Below are 13,069 nucleotides of genomic sequence, written 5' to 3'. Positions count from 1 at the left end.
TTCAAAGCATTTTTATACATTTGGAAACTAAGTACTTTTACTTTCAGTACTTATATGTTAATGCGAATACTTTTGTACTTTTACTCATGTACATTTTGAATACCAGACTTTTATTTGTAACAGAGTATTTCTACATTGTGGTATTGGTACTTTTGCTCAACTACAACATTTTAGAACGTCTTCCGCCACTGTATTAATTAAAGAATATCGGCAGCAGACGATCATGTGATATCTAATTATATCAACAAAACCACGTGACCACACGTCACGTGCGACCAAGGAAGTGTTTCGCGAAAAACAACATGACTTCCTGAGTTGTGCAAACTAAAGCTTCGTTGAGTTGTGCTGTTGTAAAGTTGTGTGCAAGAGGAGAGGAGGCTCTACGATGAGACATCTGGAGGCTGTTGTGTTTTTAATGCACCTCGTCTTCGCTCATCATATTGTCGCACATGTCAGGAGTAATGTACATCAACAGCAAGAGTGGCCCGTTCCGTACAGGTACGATCAGTGGTGGAAAAAGTACTCACACTTTACTTAAGTAAAAGTATCAATACTGTAATGTAGAAACACGCTGTTACTGTAATTAAAAAATGACTTGAATACATTATTGGCATCAAAATGTACTTAAAGTAACAAAAGTAAAAGTACTCATTGCAGCTACACTAGTAGCAATACACGTATATGTACAGTAAACAGTGGGGGCCTGGGGTGACAGGTGCTCTTTTATGGTGGTTTTGAAGGAGGGTAAGGAGTCACACCTTTTGATGTTTGTTGGAAGGGCATTCCACATTTTGGTGGCCTAGCAGTAGAACAAATGTGTCCCCATGTTTGTGCTGAATCTGGGTTGAGTGAGATCAGTGGAGCTCCCGCCTGTGTGTGTCTTTAACGTTATTGAAGTAGTCTGACAGGTTCTCTTGAATGCAAAACATACTCCCACCATACTCTGAGAGTGTACAAATCCAACCAAATTTGGTTCCATTTGTACACTGCCAGAGTTAAATGAATACCATCATCCTTTCAATCATGTGACAAGAGCCTGCCATTGTGACTGTTGAACCTTTTAACTCGTGGTGCTTTTTGTCTGTCCAACACCGCCCCCCTTGTGTAATACTACTGACATAACATGGCTGGCTTCATGACTTTATAATGTGTGGCATTTCTTGGACAGGCGGTTTGATCGTCGCCCCAATGTGGACTCCTACTGCGAGGCTCTGTACCCCTTCTGCCCAACTGGTGACAGAGATGGACGCATACCCTATGTGAGGGACTCTGATGTAATTTCAGTGTATCGACTGCAAGCACCAGTTTGGGAATTTAAGTATGGAGATGTGTTGGGGAAACTTGTGAGTAGAATAAAAGTGGAAGCGGCTATCTCTCTTTCTCTCTCCCCATATGATTCACCAATACCAAAGTCAAATTTGTATCTTTTTCATTAACAGCATATAATGCATGATGCTGTTGGCTTCAGCAGTGCTGAGACAGGGACCAACTATACCATGGAGTGGTATGAGCTATTTCAGTTGGGCAACTGCACCTTCCCCCACTTAAGACCCAGGATCAACCCACCTTTCTGGTGCAACCAGGGAGCTGCATGCTTCTTTGAGGGAATTGATGACATACATTGGTCACAGAATGGCACTTTGGAGAAAATAGGAGAAATCACTGGTAAGAATGTGCCTTCTGCAGAATTTTACAGTTACTTCCATAGAGGCACTATTTAGTACCTATTTACTTGCTACTGTGCATATTGGCTTCTGAACTCTTGAGGGTCACATTAAAGTATGCTGTTCTCGTGCGTTGTCAAATTAATTCTATTCTGTTTAAAGAACCATACATTCCTTTGATGTCTCTTTCATGACATTGGGGAAGGCGAATTTGGGAAGAGTAGACGCGAAAACCCATGTCGATTTGCTGTCTTAGCATCTATAAATGTATCCCTCAAACAGTGCCATTTCGGTATCTTTGAGGTGAACAGCAGCTATGTGTGAGTTCAGGGACAGCTATGGGGCTATCTTTGGCTGATGGCGTTATCCTCGGCATTTAATAGAGCAGAGGATGGGAAGCTTCGACCAATGTACAGTGGGTCTTCGGCTGAGATGACCATGAATCAATAGTCTTTGTTCCATTTATACAATTCAATCAGTATAAAGCCATTCATTTTCCTTTCCCAGGGAACCAGTTCAGTGACATGGCCCAGTGGGTGCAGGACGACAACGAGACTGGGATCTACTATGAGACCTGGACAGTGAGATCTGAGCCCAGTCCTAATGCCACAGTGTGGTTTGATTCATATGACTGTTCCCAGTTTGTCCATCGCACATATAGGAAACTGACTGAGCTGGGGGCCAAACTCTCAAGTCGATCCCAGACCAACTACACAAAGATCTACCTATACAGTGGAGAACCCGTCTACCTGGGCAATGATAGCACCATATTTGAACAGCCTGCCATGAAGAATCTGGCGACAGACATCCGTAAATTTTACCACACCTTCCGACCGCACCAGTCCTACATAGACTTTCCCATCAGTTTAATGGAGGCCTATGAAAAGATTGTATTGGAAAAGAGTTTCTACCTTTACTACAACTTTGAGTACTGGCTTCTGCCAATGAAACCTCCCTATGTGCAAATCACATTTGAGGAAGTGCCTTTACCCTAATGTACATTACAATATTTTCTTTACATGCGTGATCATGAACAACGAAAAAGCAGGAAAACAATAATCTCACAATAGAAATCCTTAAAGCTTAAAAAACCTTAAAAACTTAAAGCTGCACTATGTAACTTTCCTTCTCTACCCTGGATTTGAACCCGTTTCCCTGCGCTGCAAGTGCTGAAATTTGACCACCATATTGTACAATATGTCATGTGTTGACAAGTTTGGTTTGAGTCAACTATTAATGGACAGAATACATTTAAAGTCTAAACTGAGATGCCAGGTCTATACAATTTTTTAAATCTAATTATGCAGACTTTTTCTAATTATGCAGGTACTTTTTTTGAACATTTTTGGAAATCTTTTGATAAAATATAGGAAATGTACATTTTGTTTTGGATATTTATTTGTTAGGTGACCACTGCCATAAAGGCTCATTCAAATTACAGAAAAGTATTTCTTGTTGGAACACACTCACTCCTATTAGCGTTGTTTACACAAATCCTTTCTATGTCTGAACTGTTATGTGACATGAATTATTTACTTTGTAAAATGTTGATGGAGACCTGATTTCAATAGATTTGAAAGTATGAATCTCCATTGTTCCATACATGAGTCAATGTTTTCTTAATAGTAATTTTAAAACATGTCTGGAATGTATTCTTGTAAAACATTTTTCATATTGTATGCTCTTTACTTATTACCCAACATTTATTGATTGCAGTGATTAGACGATAACAAACTACAATCACATTTTTATGTCCAAAGCAATATTCTGATTTCAAGACAGGTGAACAATAAAGCAAAGTAGACAAAGCATTTGCCATAATTAAGCAGAACTAAGAACAGCATTGTCAATACCAGTTCACTCCTTATTTACTTTCTGCAAGAAAGTGAAAGTAACAAAGCATGGATTGTAATTTATTGATATCTGACAAGGACCATTTTAGTGATTAAAGGCAAATCATTTTCCGTCTTAATGACTATTCCATAAACAAAAGAAACCAAGATAGTTATGTTAAGCTGCTGTAAAATGTTTATTCACTGCGAAATAAAGTAATTTGGAAATATGTCCATACTAGAGTTAAAAAGAATCAGCTAGGTTAATATCTACTGAAGTGATAAATGAGACCACTCTGAAGTCCCGATGGCATAAAACAAATGAGTAATTTAAAATCCACATTTTCTGCATATCCTAATGACATGTCCAAAACATGCTGATCAAGGGAGAAGCATTTAGAAAGTATTTTGTTAGTTTTCATACCGAACACACAACACAACTGAATACCACCATTTAATAACAAAAGCAGAATCAAATAGAACAGGTTTGATAACAATCAGACCTACGGTTTAGGAGGAAATGTCAAAAATGCATTTTTCAAAAGAAAATTGTAAATGGCAGAAAATATAGTTCTGAGGCAAATTTGTAGAGTGAGGATAGATGCTGTAGCAAGTTCAGTTTAAATCTGACTCGCAGCATACAATAAATGACTTCAAAGTTCCAAATGCATCATGTGCAAGTAATGCAGCAACTTCCAATCCTTGTTAAAAATGTAATTATCATTTCACAGGAATTTTCTAAACCATTTGGGCTTGAACCCCTAATAAATTACATGGCAAAATCATCTCTAGTGATTAGGTTAAAAAAAAGATCCATCTAGCAAAGGATAACTCGCACTCCGGCATATAAAATACATTAGCAATCAGTTAAAGGACAAGTCCGGACTAAAATAACAACTTATACGATCCCAAATGACTGGCCATGGGGTCTATTTGCAGAATTGCCCCGGTCGTCCAGTTTCTCCAGCAGCCACCCCCTCCCCCATAGCATAGAGCAGAGCCCATAAGCATATTGCTACTTATGCTATTTGATACGGTCAAACGTGAATTTAATGAACCTGTTATTAATTGTCATTACACACACATCCATGCCTTGGTTGTCCCACACGAGCCGTCACAGTCTCGTAAATCATGTTTTGGGGTGAGCGTTTGGCGCAACTGCTAATCAAAGTGACTACTGGCCAATCACAGCGCGTCTTTTCCTGGCCAAGTCCCGGAAAAGACAACAGGGGCAATTCTGCAAATGGACCCCATGGCCAGTCATTTGGGATCAATACAAGTAGGGGGAGAAAAAAAGGCTATGTGTTATTTTAGTCTGAACTTGTCCTTTAAGTAAACTTAAAACCCTGACAGAGGGCATGATAGAGAAATAAGTAAATTTCTATTCATATAATAAAACACACAGCGTTTTATATACAGATGTATTGAACTTCCTTCTTAAGGAAAAGTTTGTTTCACCTCATTCAACTTGCCAAATCTCTTTGCACTGAAACTTAATGGATGTTATTGTTGGGATTGAACAGCGATGTCTGCAATGTAATTTCCTCTCCTATATATGATGCAAATGTGGGCGAATAGGAGGGTGGATATTTACGACATTCGAGGTTCAGAGTTCAACAGGCAAATAGCAGAAGACAAAAATGAAACCTAGTTTATATATACCGGTAAGCTTCGACACACCTGAATGGCAGAATTTGAAATCCCAGCCCGGAGCAAATTGCAACATTATAGCAAAGTAGGCAGTTACTATTGTTATTAAATGAAAACAAAGCAATCTGTCCACAGTTGTCAGAGACTTCCTGACATCTACCACCACATTCTGCCATTACGTAGCATCTGTATTTACACATCATGATTTATGCAATTCATGATTATTGCTCGATTTAGTTATTGTTTACATGTGTCCTGGCCTGGGTATTCATATTATAATGCAAATCCCAAATAATAGAACCAAGGTCCAAATGAGACATAGGACAGAAAGAGATTACCCTTTTGCTTTCATCTGGGCATTAGATCCTATTGCACAAACAAGTTACTGTAAGTTGCTTGCAATAGCTGTCATTTGGTATTCACCGAAGGTGCTTAGTAAAACGTTCTGTACAGGACCCATCTTTAAAGCTGGGGAATTTATCGCATAAGCCACTTAAGTGCAGTAAGTGATATTGCTTTTGTTCAAATAAATGTTAAATAGCTCTATATTCTGAAATCCCCATCTCTAAACAGTAAACAGAAGATTTTTAGGCCTGGACACCAATTTTACCCAAACAAAAAATATCACTTAAACCAACTACCTTTAAGTAAAAACAAATCTGCTTAACAGGGAGAGAGGGCGAGGGGGAAATAATCTCTGTACACCTTCATTTCACAAATATATTAGCTTATATACTGTACACATGCTTTCTACTCGGAACCTAACTTAACCTACCATCATGTTTCCACTACTAAAACAATACAGTATGTCTACGGTCCAGTTTAGTTACATGATTGAGCTTGGCTGAGGAAAGAATTATAATATATAATTATAATTTTTAACTAATTTGAATAAGGAGTAGGAAATAACCAAATCGCCAAGCCAACAGCTTCTGTATGTATTTTACAAAACACTGCCAGCTACATACAAATAACATTGTAGCCGTTCACAGTCTTCAGACTTTTGGCTGCAGAGAGTGCAGAGCTGCAGCCGTTATCAGACTGAATTTAAGTCAACTGAGTGGTAGTGTCTTCACAAGCAACTTGTCCAACCCCCCAAATGACTTCACCATGTATGAAAAAAGGAGATTCAAATATATTTACATGTACATAAACTGATATCTCGCATAATACATATTATCATTAACTGGACTTTGTAGTCCATATAATTCAATTTACAAACTTATAAAAACTTTTACAGATGTTTTCCCCCCCACCTGCTACTGTGTGTAATAATTGTCCAAAATGAGCCAGTCTAACTAGTTCTCTCAGGAGGAGCCAACAGGCAGAGGCGTGTTGAATGTTTGTATTTCTTAACAATACTAAGATGTTGTCAGTTGTTTAAGTAAAATAGGGCATTTCTTCCCTATCGGACTCCTGAGATAGAGAGAATCAGTGACAACCTTTGCCCTACATGGAGTTCAGCAAGTGTGTGACCTCCATGTTGGCACCAACAAATCCACTACCTTTGATCAGTCAGTGGACCTTTAGTGCAAACATGTGGACCATGTGAGTTTGCCGAACTATGTGTGCCCCTGTGGCTTTGCTTTTACCACGTGGGCATCATATCTGGGAACCAGACCCGGCCCAAGTGCTTAGACACCTCCCAGTGGATTTCGTCTAGGGAGTATTTGTGATCAGGGATGAGCACTTCTTCCATGATGGACAGCTGGGACAGCCTGCGGCCGCACGTCTTGACAAACTCAACGAATGCGCTGCAGGACACCTCGCACTCGCCCAGGCCAATGGCTGACAATTGTGTGCAGCGCTTAGCAATGCGGATCAGCTCATCGTCCAGTGGGCGCAGCCCGTTGGCACAGACCACCAGCTCCACCAGACGGGGGCAATGCAAGCCCACGCGTCCCAAGACGTCCTTGCTGACTGAGCGGCCAAAGTAGAGGTGCGTGACGGGCATCTCCTCACAGAAGAAAGGGCCGAACTCATCCTCATAGAGGAAGAAGTACATGACCAGGTTGAACTTGGGCGAGTGGCGTACCATGGCGTCCCAGCTGCTCTTCTTGATGGTGTGAAAGTGCTGGCCAGGGTTCTCACTCACCACGTCGATGCGCAGGTGTTCTAAGTGAACATGCTTCTCTGAGGAGAGGGCCAACAGGAGCTCGTCACTCAGGAGGTGGTAGTTCAACGCCAGCTCTCTCAGTCCGTGACACTGGTCAGCTACGCACAGAATGCCTACAAACACCAGAGAGCAATCATTTGTACGAGTAGGACCACCAATCATCAAATCCAAATTCTTAAACAAAAGGATCATAGATTCCTGGAGACACCGCATATATATTACAGAAGTGGAGGAAAATGAAATGTTCTACTTTGCACTATGCCTCCTAGAGGACAGCGCACAGTTAAGGAGGAGAAACTAGAATCCACATACAACTCATTCTTAAATGCTGTGTGATGTCTGACAATCTGCTAGATGAAACAAAACGTGTCCTCTCGGCACACAAGATAATTAAAGGCCACAAATGATCCACTGGATAGAAAAAGAAAACAATGCCTTGAGGCTCAATAGTTAAAATGCGACAATAGCATGGTTTTGAATTATGCTGACAAAATGGAATACCTATCCATTACCACTGTGGAAACTATAGTGTTTCAGTAATCCCAGTGTACCTGCTGGAGACACGTGAGGGCAGCTGCTCATTTTCAGCAATTTCAGAGTGTCACTGTTGTTGGCCACCAGTACTTTCAGAGATGGGTCATCCACTGGTGTGTCATCAATCTTCAACGATGACAGTGATTTGGAGTTGACAAACACCACCGTCAGGGCTGAGATGAAATGGGACTGTAGGACACAAAAAAATTAAATACACAATTGATGATGCATGCCACTCAAAAGGTAATCAAAGTTAATAGTATGTAACGAGGGTTCCCAAACATTTTAAGCTCAAGACCCAAAAGAGAAATATGGTGTCTCAAACCCAAACTTACAAAAACACATTATTAATCACTTAAGACTTATTTTAAAAATAAATAGTTGATCTAGAAGCTCACAATGTGATGCGGTTTGAGCTTATAGATTGGCTGATATATAAGATGTAAACCAACATGTTAATAAGCCTGTACCTTGAAATAATACAACATTTGAGGTGCGGCTATGACTGGGTTCTAGCCACACCTGCATAGCACAGGGCACACAACTCTAGGAAACATGAGTCTAAAAGTTCCGGCACATTTTATGTACTGCTTCACCAGCAGACACTAATGTTAACTCTATACTGGTCACATTACTTGCTGCAGTCACCATGCTTATTTCATTTTGTAGTAGTTTAATGTGGATGTAGACAAGAGAGAAAAAGGAGACACTGGAGACAAGACGCCCGGAGTCTGATTCACTGTTCACAAAGAGCACACTAACTGGTTGAGTCGCCAGGCAGCCCCACTCCTTGACAGTACATGAGGAAAGTTATTATTTATTTTTCATACAAGTTCTGCCCTTTCAGTTACATCCTCCTTCCCAATGTAATAAAAACGTCTAATTAATTAGAAACTATCCAGTTAGCCAACACATTTGCTGAGTCACAGTTTTGACTTATGTACTGTGATAGGTCAAGATAGATAGAGGACTAAATAATGGTCAATACTCCCAATACTCAGGATTGAGAAGTAAACGTAAAAACTAGAGTTGTTAATGACTTAGTTAGAGTTGACTTAGTTAGAGCTGTTAATTACTTGTTAAGTGCACATGCCTCCCGGCATGTGCACTTAAGGCTGTCCAAATGATCCAGAATGCCACACTTGGTCTGCAACCAGCCAAAATGTTCACATGTCTCCCTCCTTCTCCGCTCCCTCCATTGGCTCCCAGTTACTGCCCGCACAGAGTACAAAACACTGATGTTGGCCTACAAAACAACTTAAATTATGGCACCCCCATATCTTCAAAGCCTGATCCAACACCCTACAACCCCTCCCGCTGTCTCAGATCAGCTAATACAGGGAAGCCGTCAGAACCTTCGCTAAAACATGCTCCACACGTCCCAGACTCTTCTCCCTTCTGGCTGCCAAAATATGAAATGAACTCCCCATTGCAATTGGAACTGCAAACTCAATCCCACTCTTCAGCCGTAATCTGAAGACTCACCTCTTCAGACTCCACCTTAGCCCGTAGCACTTGCCCTAGCCTTGACGACCTTGCAGGCTTATGCAAAGGCTAAAATGTAACTTAGATAGCATGTTATGTAGACAGGTCATTGTTGACCTGGCATCCTATAGTGTGTATAGTTTCAACGTACAGATTATAGATTTTTTTGGATATTCTACGGTTAGACTGATTCTTGGTTTACTTATGTATTGTAGATTAAGATTTCTATAAACTTGATGTATTACCTTGTGTTGTCCTTGCTAAATACCTAAATTGTTAATTGACTTCCTTGTCGCTATCCTATCCAGACATAGGTACAGTTTTTACGTTATAAGTATACCTTTGGCAGCTCCATGAAACTGGGTCTGGCTGTAGAGATGAGCCCCAGCGTTTTCAGTGAACAATTCACCAGCTGTGACAGAATATCGCAGGCTGCTTCTGCAGACTCTGTGCTACTGTCAACCTGGGGAATACAGAAACAAATGCAGCTTTAAAAGCATCTTTATCACAAATCACTAGCCACTTAATTTTAAAACCATAATGGTGATGAATGATCAAATACAAAATTTGTATTTGATCATTCATCACCATTATTGATTTGAAAAGGAAATATTTAATATTTCCAATTCAAACCAACAAATATACAGTACACTGATACATATCATGCATATACATTTTCACAACTTTTAATGCATTATACAGGACCAGCTTTCGTCTCACCTTAAAGCTGACATACTGTAAGTGCTTGGAGTGCCTCTTTATGATCTGCTTGATGAGGTCGGGATGTGTGGCCTTCAGGTATGAGCTTGCCGGCTGGTTGAGTTCAAATTCAAAGCATCTCCACAGCTCTGGCATGTGGAAGGCCTGGTTCCAGGCCCGACACACCTGAGAGGCATAAGCTCTGTCCAAAAGTGGAAGGTTCTGGAAGATGTGGAGCAGCATCTCCTGTGGTAGCAGTGCCCAGTTGCTGTTAAAGTCATCATCCACCTCTTCTTCTGTCTCTACACTGGGCTCGTTCCGCATCTTCTTAGAAGCCTCTATTGGGCTCTCACTGGAGGAGCTGTCACCATCCTCCTCGTCCCCCTTCACCCGTTTCATTCTACATACAGTACAGGAAACAAACATGGCTGTGATATTCTGGTAATAAACACAGTGGCAGCTTTCTGCCGACTGCAAGTGATAGCCAGCTTTTGGTAACAAATATCTATGGCAATATATATATAAGTAATGTTAAGCTAGCTCATGGGATGGGGTAGCCCTAGGCCTAGAATGTCTGTGATATTGCATACATTTCATGGAATGTATGTAATATCACAGACATTCTAGGGCTAGGGATGGGGCCCAGCATAAATAAATTAGATGCTATAGCATCTATCTATAGCCATCAGCTCTGAGAGCTTGATGACCGAACCATTTGAGTGAACACAGCAACCAGAGTAAACATGCTAGTTTCACAGTGTTAACCAAAGTAAACATGTTAGTTTCACAGTGCTAACCAGTGTAAACATGCTAGTTTAACAGGGTTAACCAGTGTAAACATGCTAGTTTCACAGTGCTAACCAGTGTAAACATGTTAGTTTCACAGGGTTAACCAGAGTAAACATGCTAGTTTAACAGGGTTAACCAGTGTAAACATGCTAGTTTCACAGTGCTAACCAGTGTAAACATGTTAGTTTCACAGTGCTAACCAGTGTAAACATGCTAGTTTAACAGGGTTAACCAGTGTAAACATGCTAGTTTCACAGTGCTAACCAGTGTAAACATGTTCGTTTCACAGTGCTAACCAGTGTAAACATGCTAGTTTAACAGGGTTAACCAGTGTAAACATGCTAGTTTCACAGTGCTAATCAGTGTAAACATGCTAGTTTCACAGTGCTAACCAGTGTACATGCTAAGTTCACAGTGCTAACCAGTGTAAACATGCTAGTTTCACAGTGCTAACCAGAGTAAACATGCTAGTTTCACAGTGTTAACATGCTATATCACAGTGTTGAACCAGTGTGTAAGTATAGTGCATGCTAGCTAGTTTCACAGAGTGTTAACCAGAACGTTTGGAGATCCATCCTACTGTACCTGAAGTGTTTACACTCCGCTACTCGGCTAGCTGACTTAGCTGTTATATCACCCAACGACACTTATTCAACCCGGACTCGCGCTACTAAAGCTCAAACGCACGAGACGCGCGTCGGGCATAAAATTCATAAAAAATACCCGCGCAATTGAAAAGAAATTGTAATAATAATGCGTTCTGGTGCTGCAGGTCGGTTGGCCTGATTCCTTAGCGGGAGTTTAATGTCCCCCTCTATCACTGAAATGGCGAAGAGTTGTTGTGGTGACAGCAGCCAAGCATCATGGGAAAGAAATGCAATCTGAATTCTGAAATGGCTGTGTCGCACTAACCTCGCTTTTCCATTTACTGTTCAGTGCTCAGATCCGGACTAGAGCCCGCCTACTATATTAGGTTTGATTGATTGATGTACTTTATTTAGTAAGACATGAGAACAACAGTACATGGAAGTACAAATTCACAATACAAGGTCTACTAAACTGGAAGACTCATAAAAGCACAGAGCTTGTTTCAAATGAGTTCCCCATGCACACAAATCATGATGACATATAAGAGACAGACAGATATACACAACTGCTATAGAATGTCATACAATCAGTTTACAGGTTACTGGTATGAAGGGTGAGAAATATGTACAAAAGGAGAAGGAGAGAGGGGGGGGGGGTAGGGGGGTAGGTTAGGTTAGGACTTAGACAGGGGCCATTTTCCAATTGCAGCCTCCTGAAGGTGTATCTTTAGGGCTGTTTTGAAAGAGAGTAGGGTTTTACACTCCTTTACTCCTTTTGGTAGGGCGTTCCACATTTTTGATGAATAGCATGAGAACGAGTTACTTCCCTTTGTTGAGCCAAAAAAGGGTTGGACAAGGTTTGTGGAGCTGCCTCTGGTATTGTGATTGTGGACATCATTAACATTTTGGAAGTATTTTGACAAATACAGGGGGATCCCAATGTTGTGATATATCTTGAAGACCAGGCCCATAGCAAGTTGCTGTACTCTGTCCGCAACCCTAAGCCATCCAATCTTATCAAAATGATCAGGGGTTAGATGGATTTTGTAGTTGAGGCCAAGAAGTAGCCTTACTAGTTTGTTTTGGGATGTTTGGAGCCTTGTTTTTAAGGCCTTGGTGGTGTTGTGATACCATGAAGTACATGCATAATCGTAATGACCTTGTATGAGGGCCACTGCAAGAGTCTTCAGAGTCTTCTTACTGACTTTACGATCAATACTCCGCAAAAAGCGTGTTTTTTTGTGGACCGTTTTGATCGTTTTTTCAGCATTTTTGTCACCAGAGAGGTCAGCCTCCAAGATAGAGCCCAGGTAGGTAATTTCGTTTTTTCTTTTGATGATATCATCACCCGCTTTGATCGTGAAGCTCTCTGCCTTTCTGAGGTTAGGAGTGGACCCAAAGAGGATGCATTCCGTTTTGCCCAGGTGTAATGAGAGCTTGTTGTCGGAGAGCCAGATGCAGATCTTGTTGAGTTCAGAGCTGAGAGTTTTCTCAACCTGCAGCCTGTCCCTGTCCGAGACTAGCAGGGCCGAGTCATCTGCGAACAGGAACAGGTTGCAGTCGCAGGCTGACGACATGTCATTCACATATATCAGGAACAGTAAGGGTCCTAGTATACTTCCTTGGGGAACACCACAAGTCACTGGGAGGGGGGGGGACTGGGTGCCGTTTACTTCCACCACTTGCTCCCTCCCTTCCAGGTAGGATCTCATC

General features: G+C 41.1%; 2 protein-coding genes across 2 annotated transcripts; one reads left to right on the top strand and one right to left on the bottom strand.

Moving 5' to 3' along the window:
- The first annotated feature begins 301 nt into the window (after window positions 1–301).
- On the top strand, window positions 302–4,031 carry cln5 (CLN5 lysosomal BMP synthase). Its single transcript, XM_084083974.1, has 4 exons — window positions 302–498; window positions 1,169–1,343; window positions 1,440–1,665; window positions 2,172–4,031. Exons 1-4 carry the CDS (start codon window positions 386–388, stop codon window positions 2,657–2,659), a joined length of 1,002 nt encoding a protein of 333 aa, XP_083940100.1. The 5' UTR covers window positions 302–385; the 3' UTR covers window positions 2,660–4,031.
- Window positions 3,937–11,618, bottom strand: fbxl3a (F-box and leucine-rich repeat protein 3a). Its single transcript, XM_084083973.1, has 5 exons — window positions 11,355–11,618; window positions 10,002–10,380; window positions 9,622–9,744; window positions 7,814–7,985; window positions 3,937–7,375 (listed from the first exon to the last, which is right to left on the bottom strand). The coding sequence occupies exons 2-5, from the start codon at window positions 10,377–10,379 to the stop codon at window positions 6,735–6,737; spliced, it is 1,314 nt and encodes a 437-aa protein (XP_083940099.1). The 5' UTR covers window position 10,380; window positions 11,355–11,618; the 3' UTR covers window positions 3,937–6,734.
- Window positions 11,619–13,069: the final 1,451 nt, after the last annotated feature.

This window comes from Gymnoscopelus microlampas (genome assembly GCF_963454915.1).
Source record: "Gymnoscopelus microlampas genome assembly, chromosome: 17".
Lineage (NCBI taxonomy): Eukaryota > Metazoa > Chordata > Actinopteri > Myctophiformes > Myctophidae > Gymnoscopelus > Gymnoscopelus microlampas.
Note: the sequence above shows the minus strand (reverse complement) of the source record. Positions and strands in the feature narration are given on the sequence as shown.

Excerpts from the sequence above, each read along its gene's own strand:
- cln5 (XM_084083974.1), top strand. The coding sequence starts at position 386 with ATGAGACATCTGGAGGCTGTTGTGTTTTTAATGCACCTCGTCTTCGCT. Across the intron at positions 499-1,168 it reads GAGTGGCCCGTTCCGTACAG|GCGGTTTGATCGTCGCCCCA; the intron begins GTACGATCAGTG and ends TTTCTTGGACAG. Across the intron at positions 1,344-1,439 it reads GAGATGTGTTGGGGAAACTT|CATATAATGCATGATGCTGT; the intron begins GTGAGTAGAATA and ends TTTCATTAACAG.
- fbxl3a (XM_084083973.1), bottom strand. The coding sequence starts at position 10,379 with ATGAAACGGGTGAAGGGGGACGAGGAGGATGGTGACAGCTCCTCCAGT. Across the intron at positions 9,745-10,001 it reads TACAGTATGTCAGCTTTAAG|GTTGACAGTAGCACAGAGTC; the intron begins GTGAGACGAAAG and ends TGTATTCCCCAG. Across the intron at positions 7,376-7,813 it reads CCCTCACGTGTCTCCAGCAG|GCATTCTGTGCGTAGCTGAC; the intron begins GTACACTGGGAT and ends TGGTGTTTGTAG.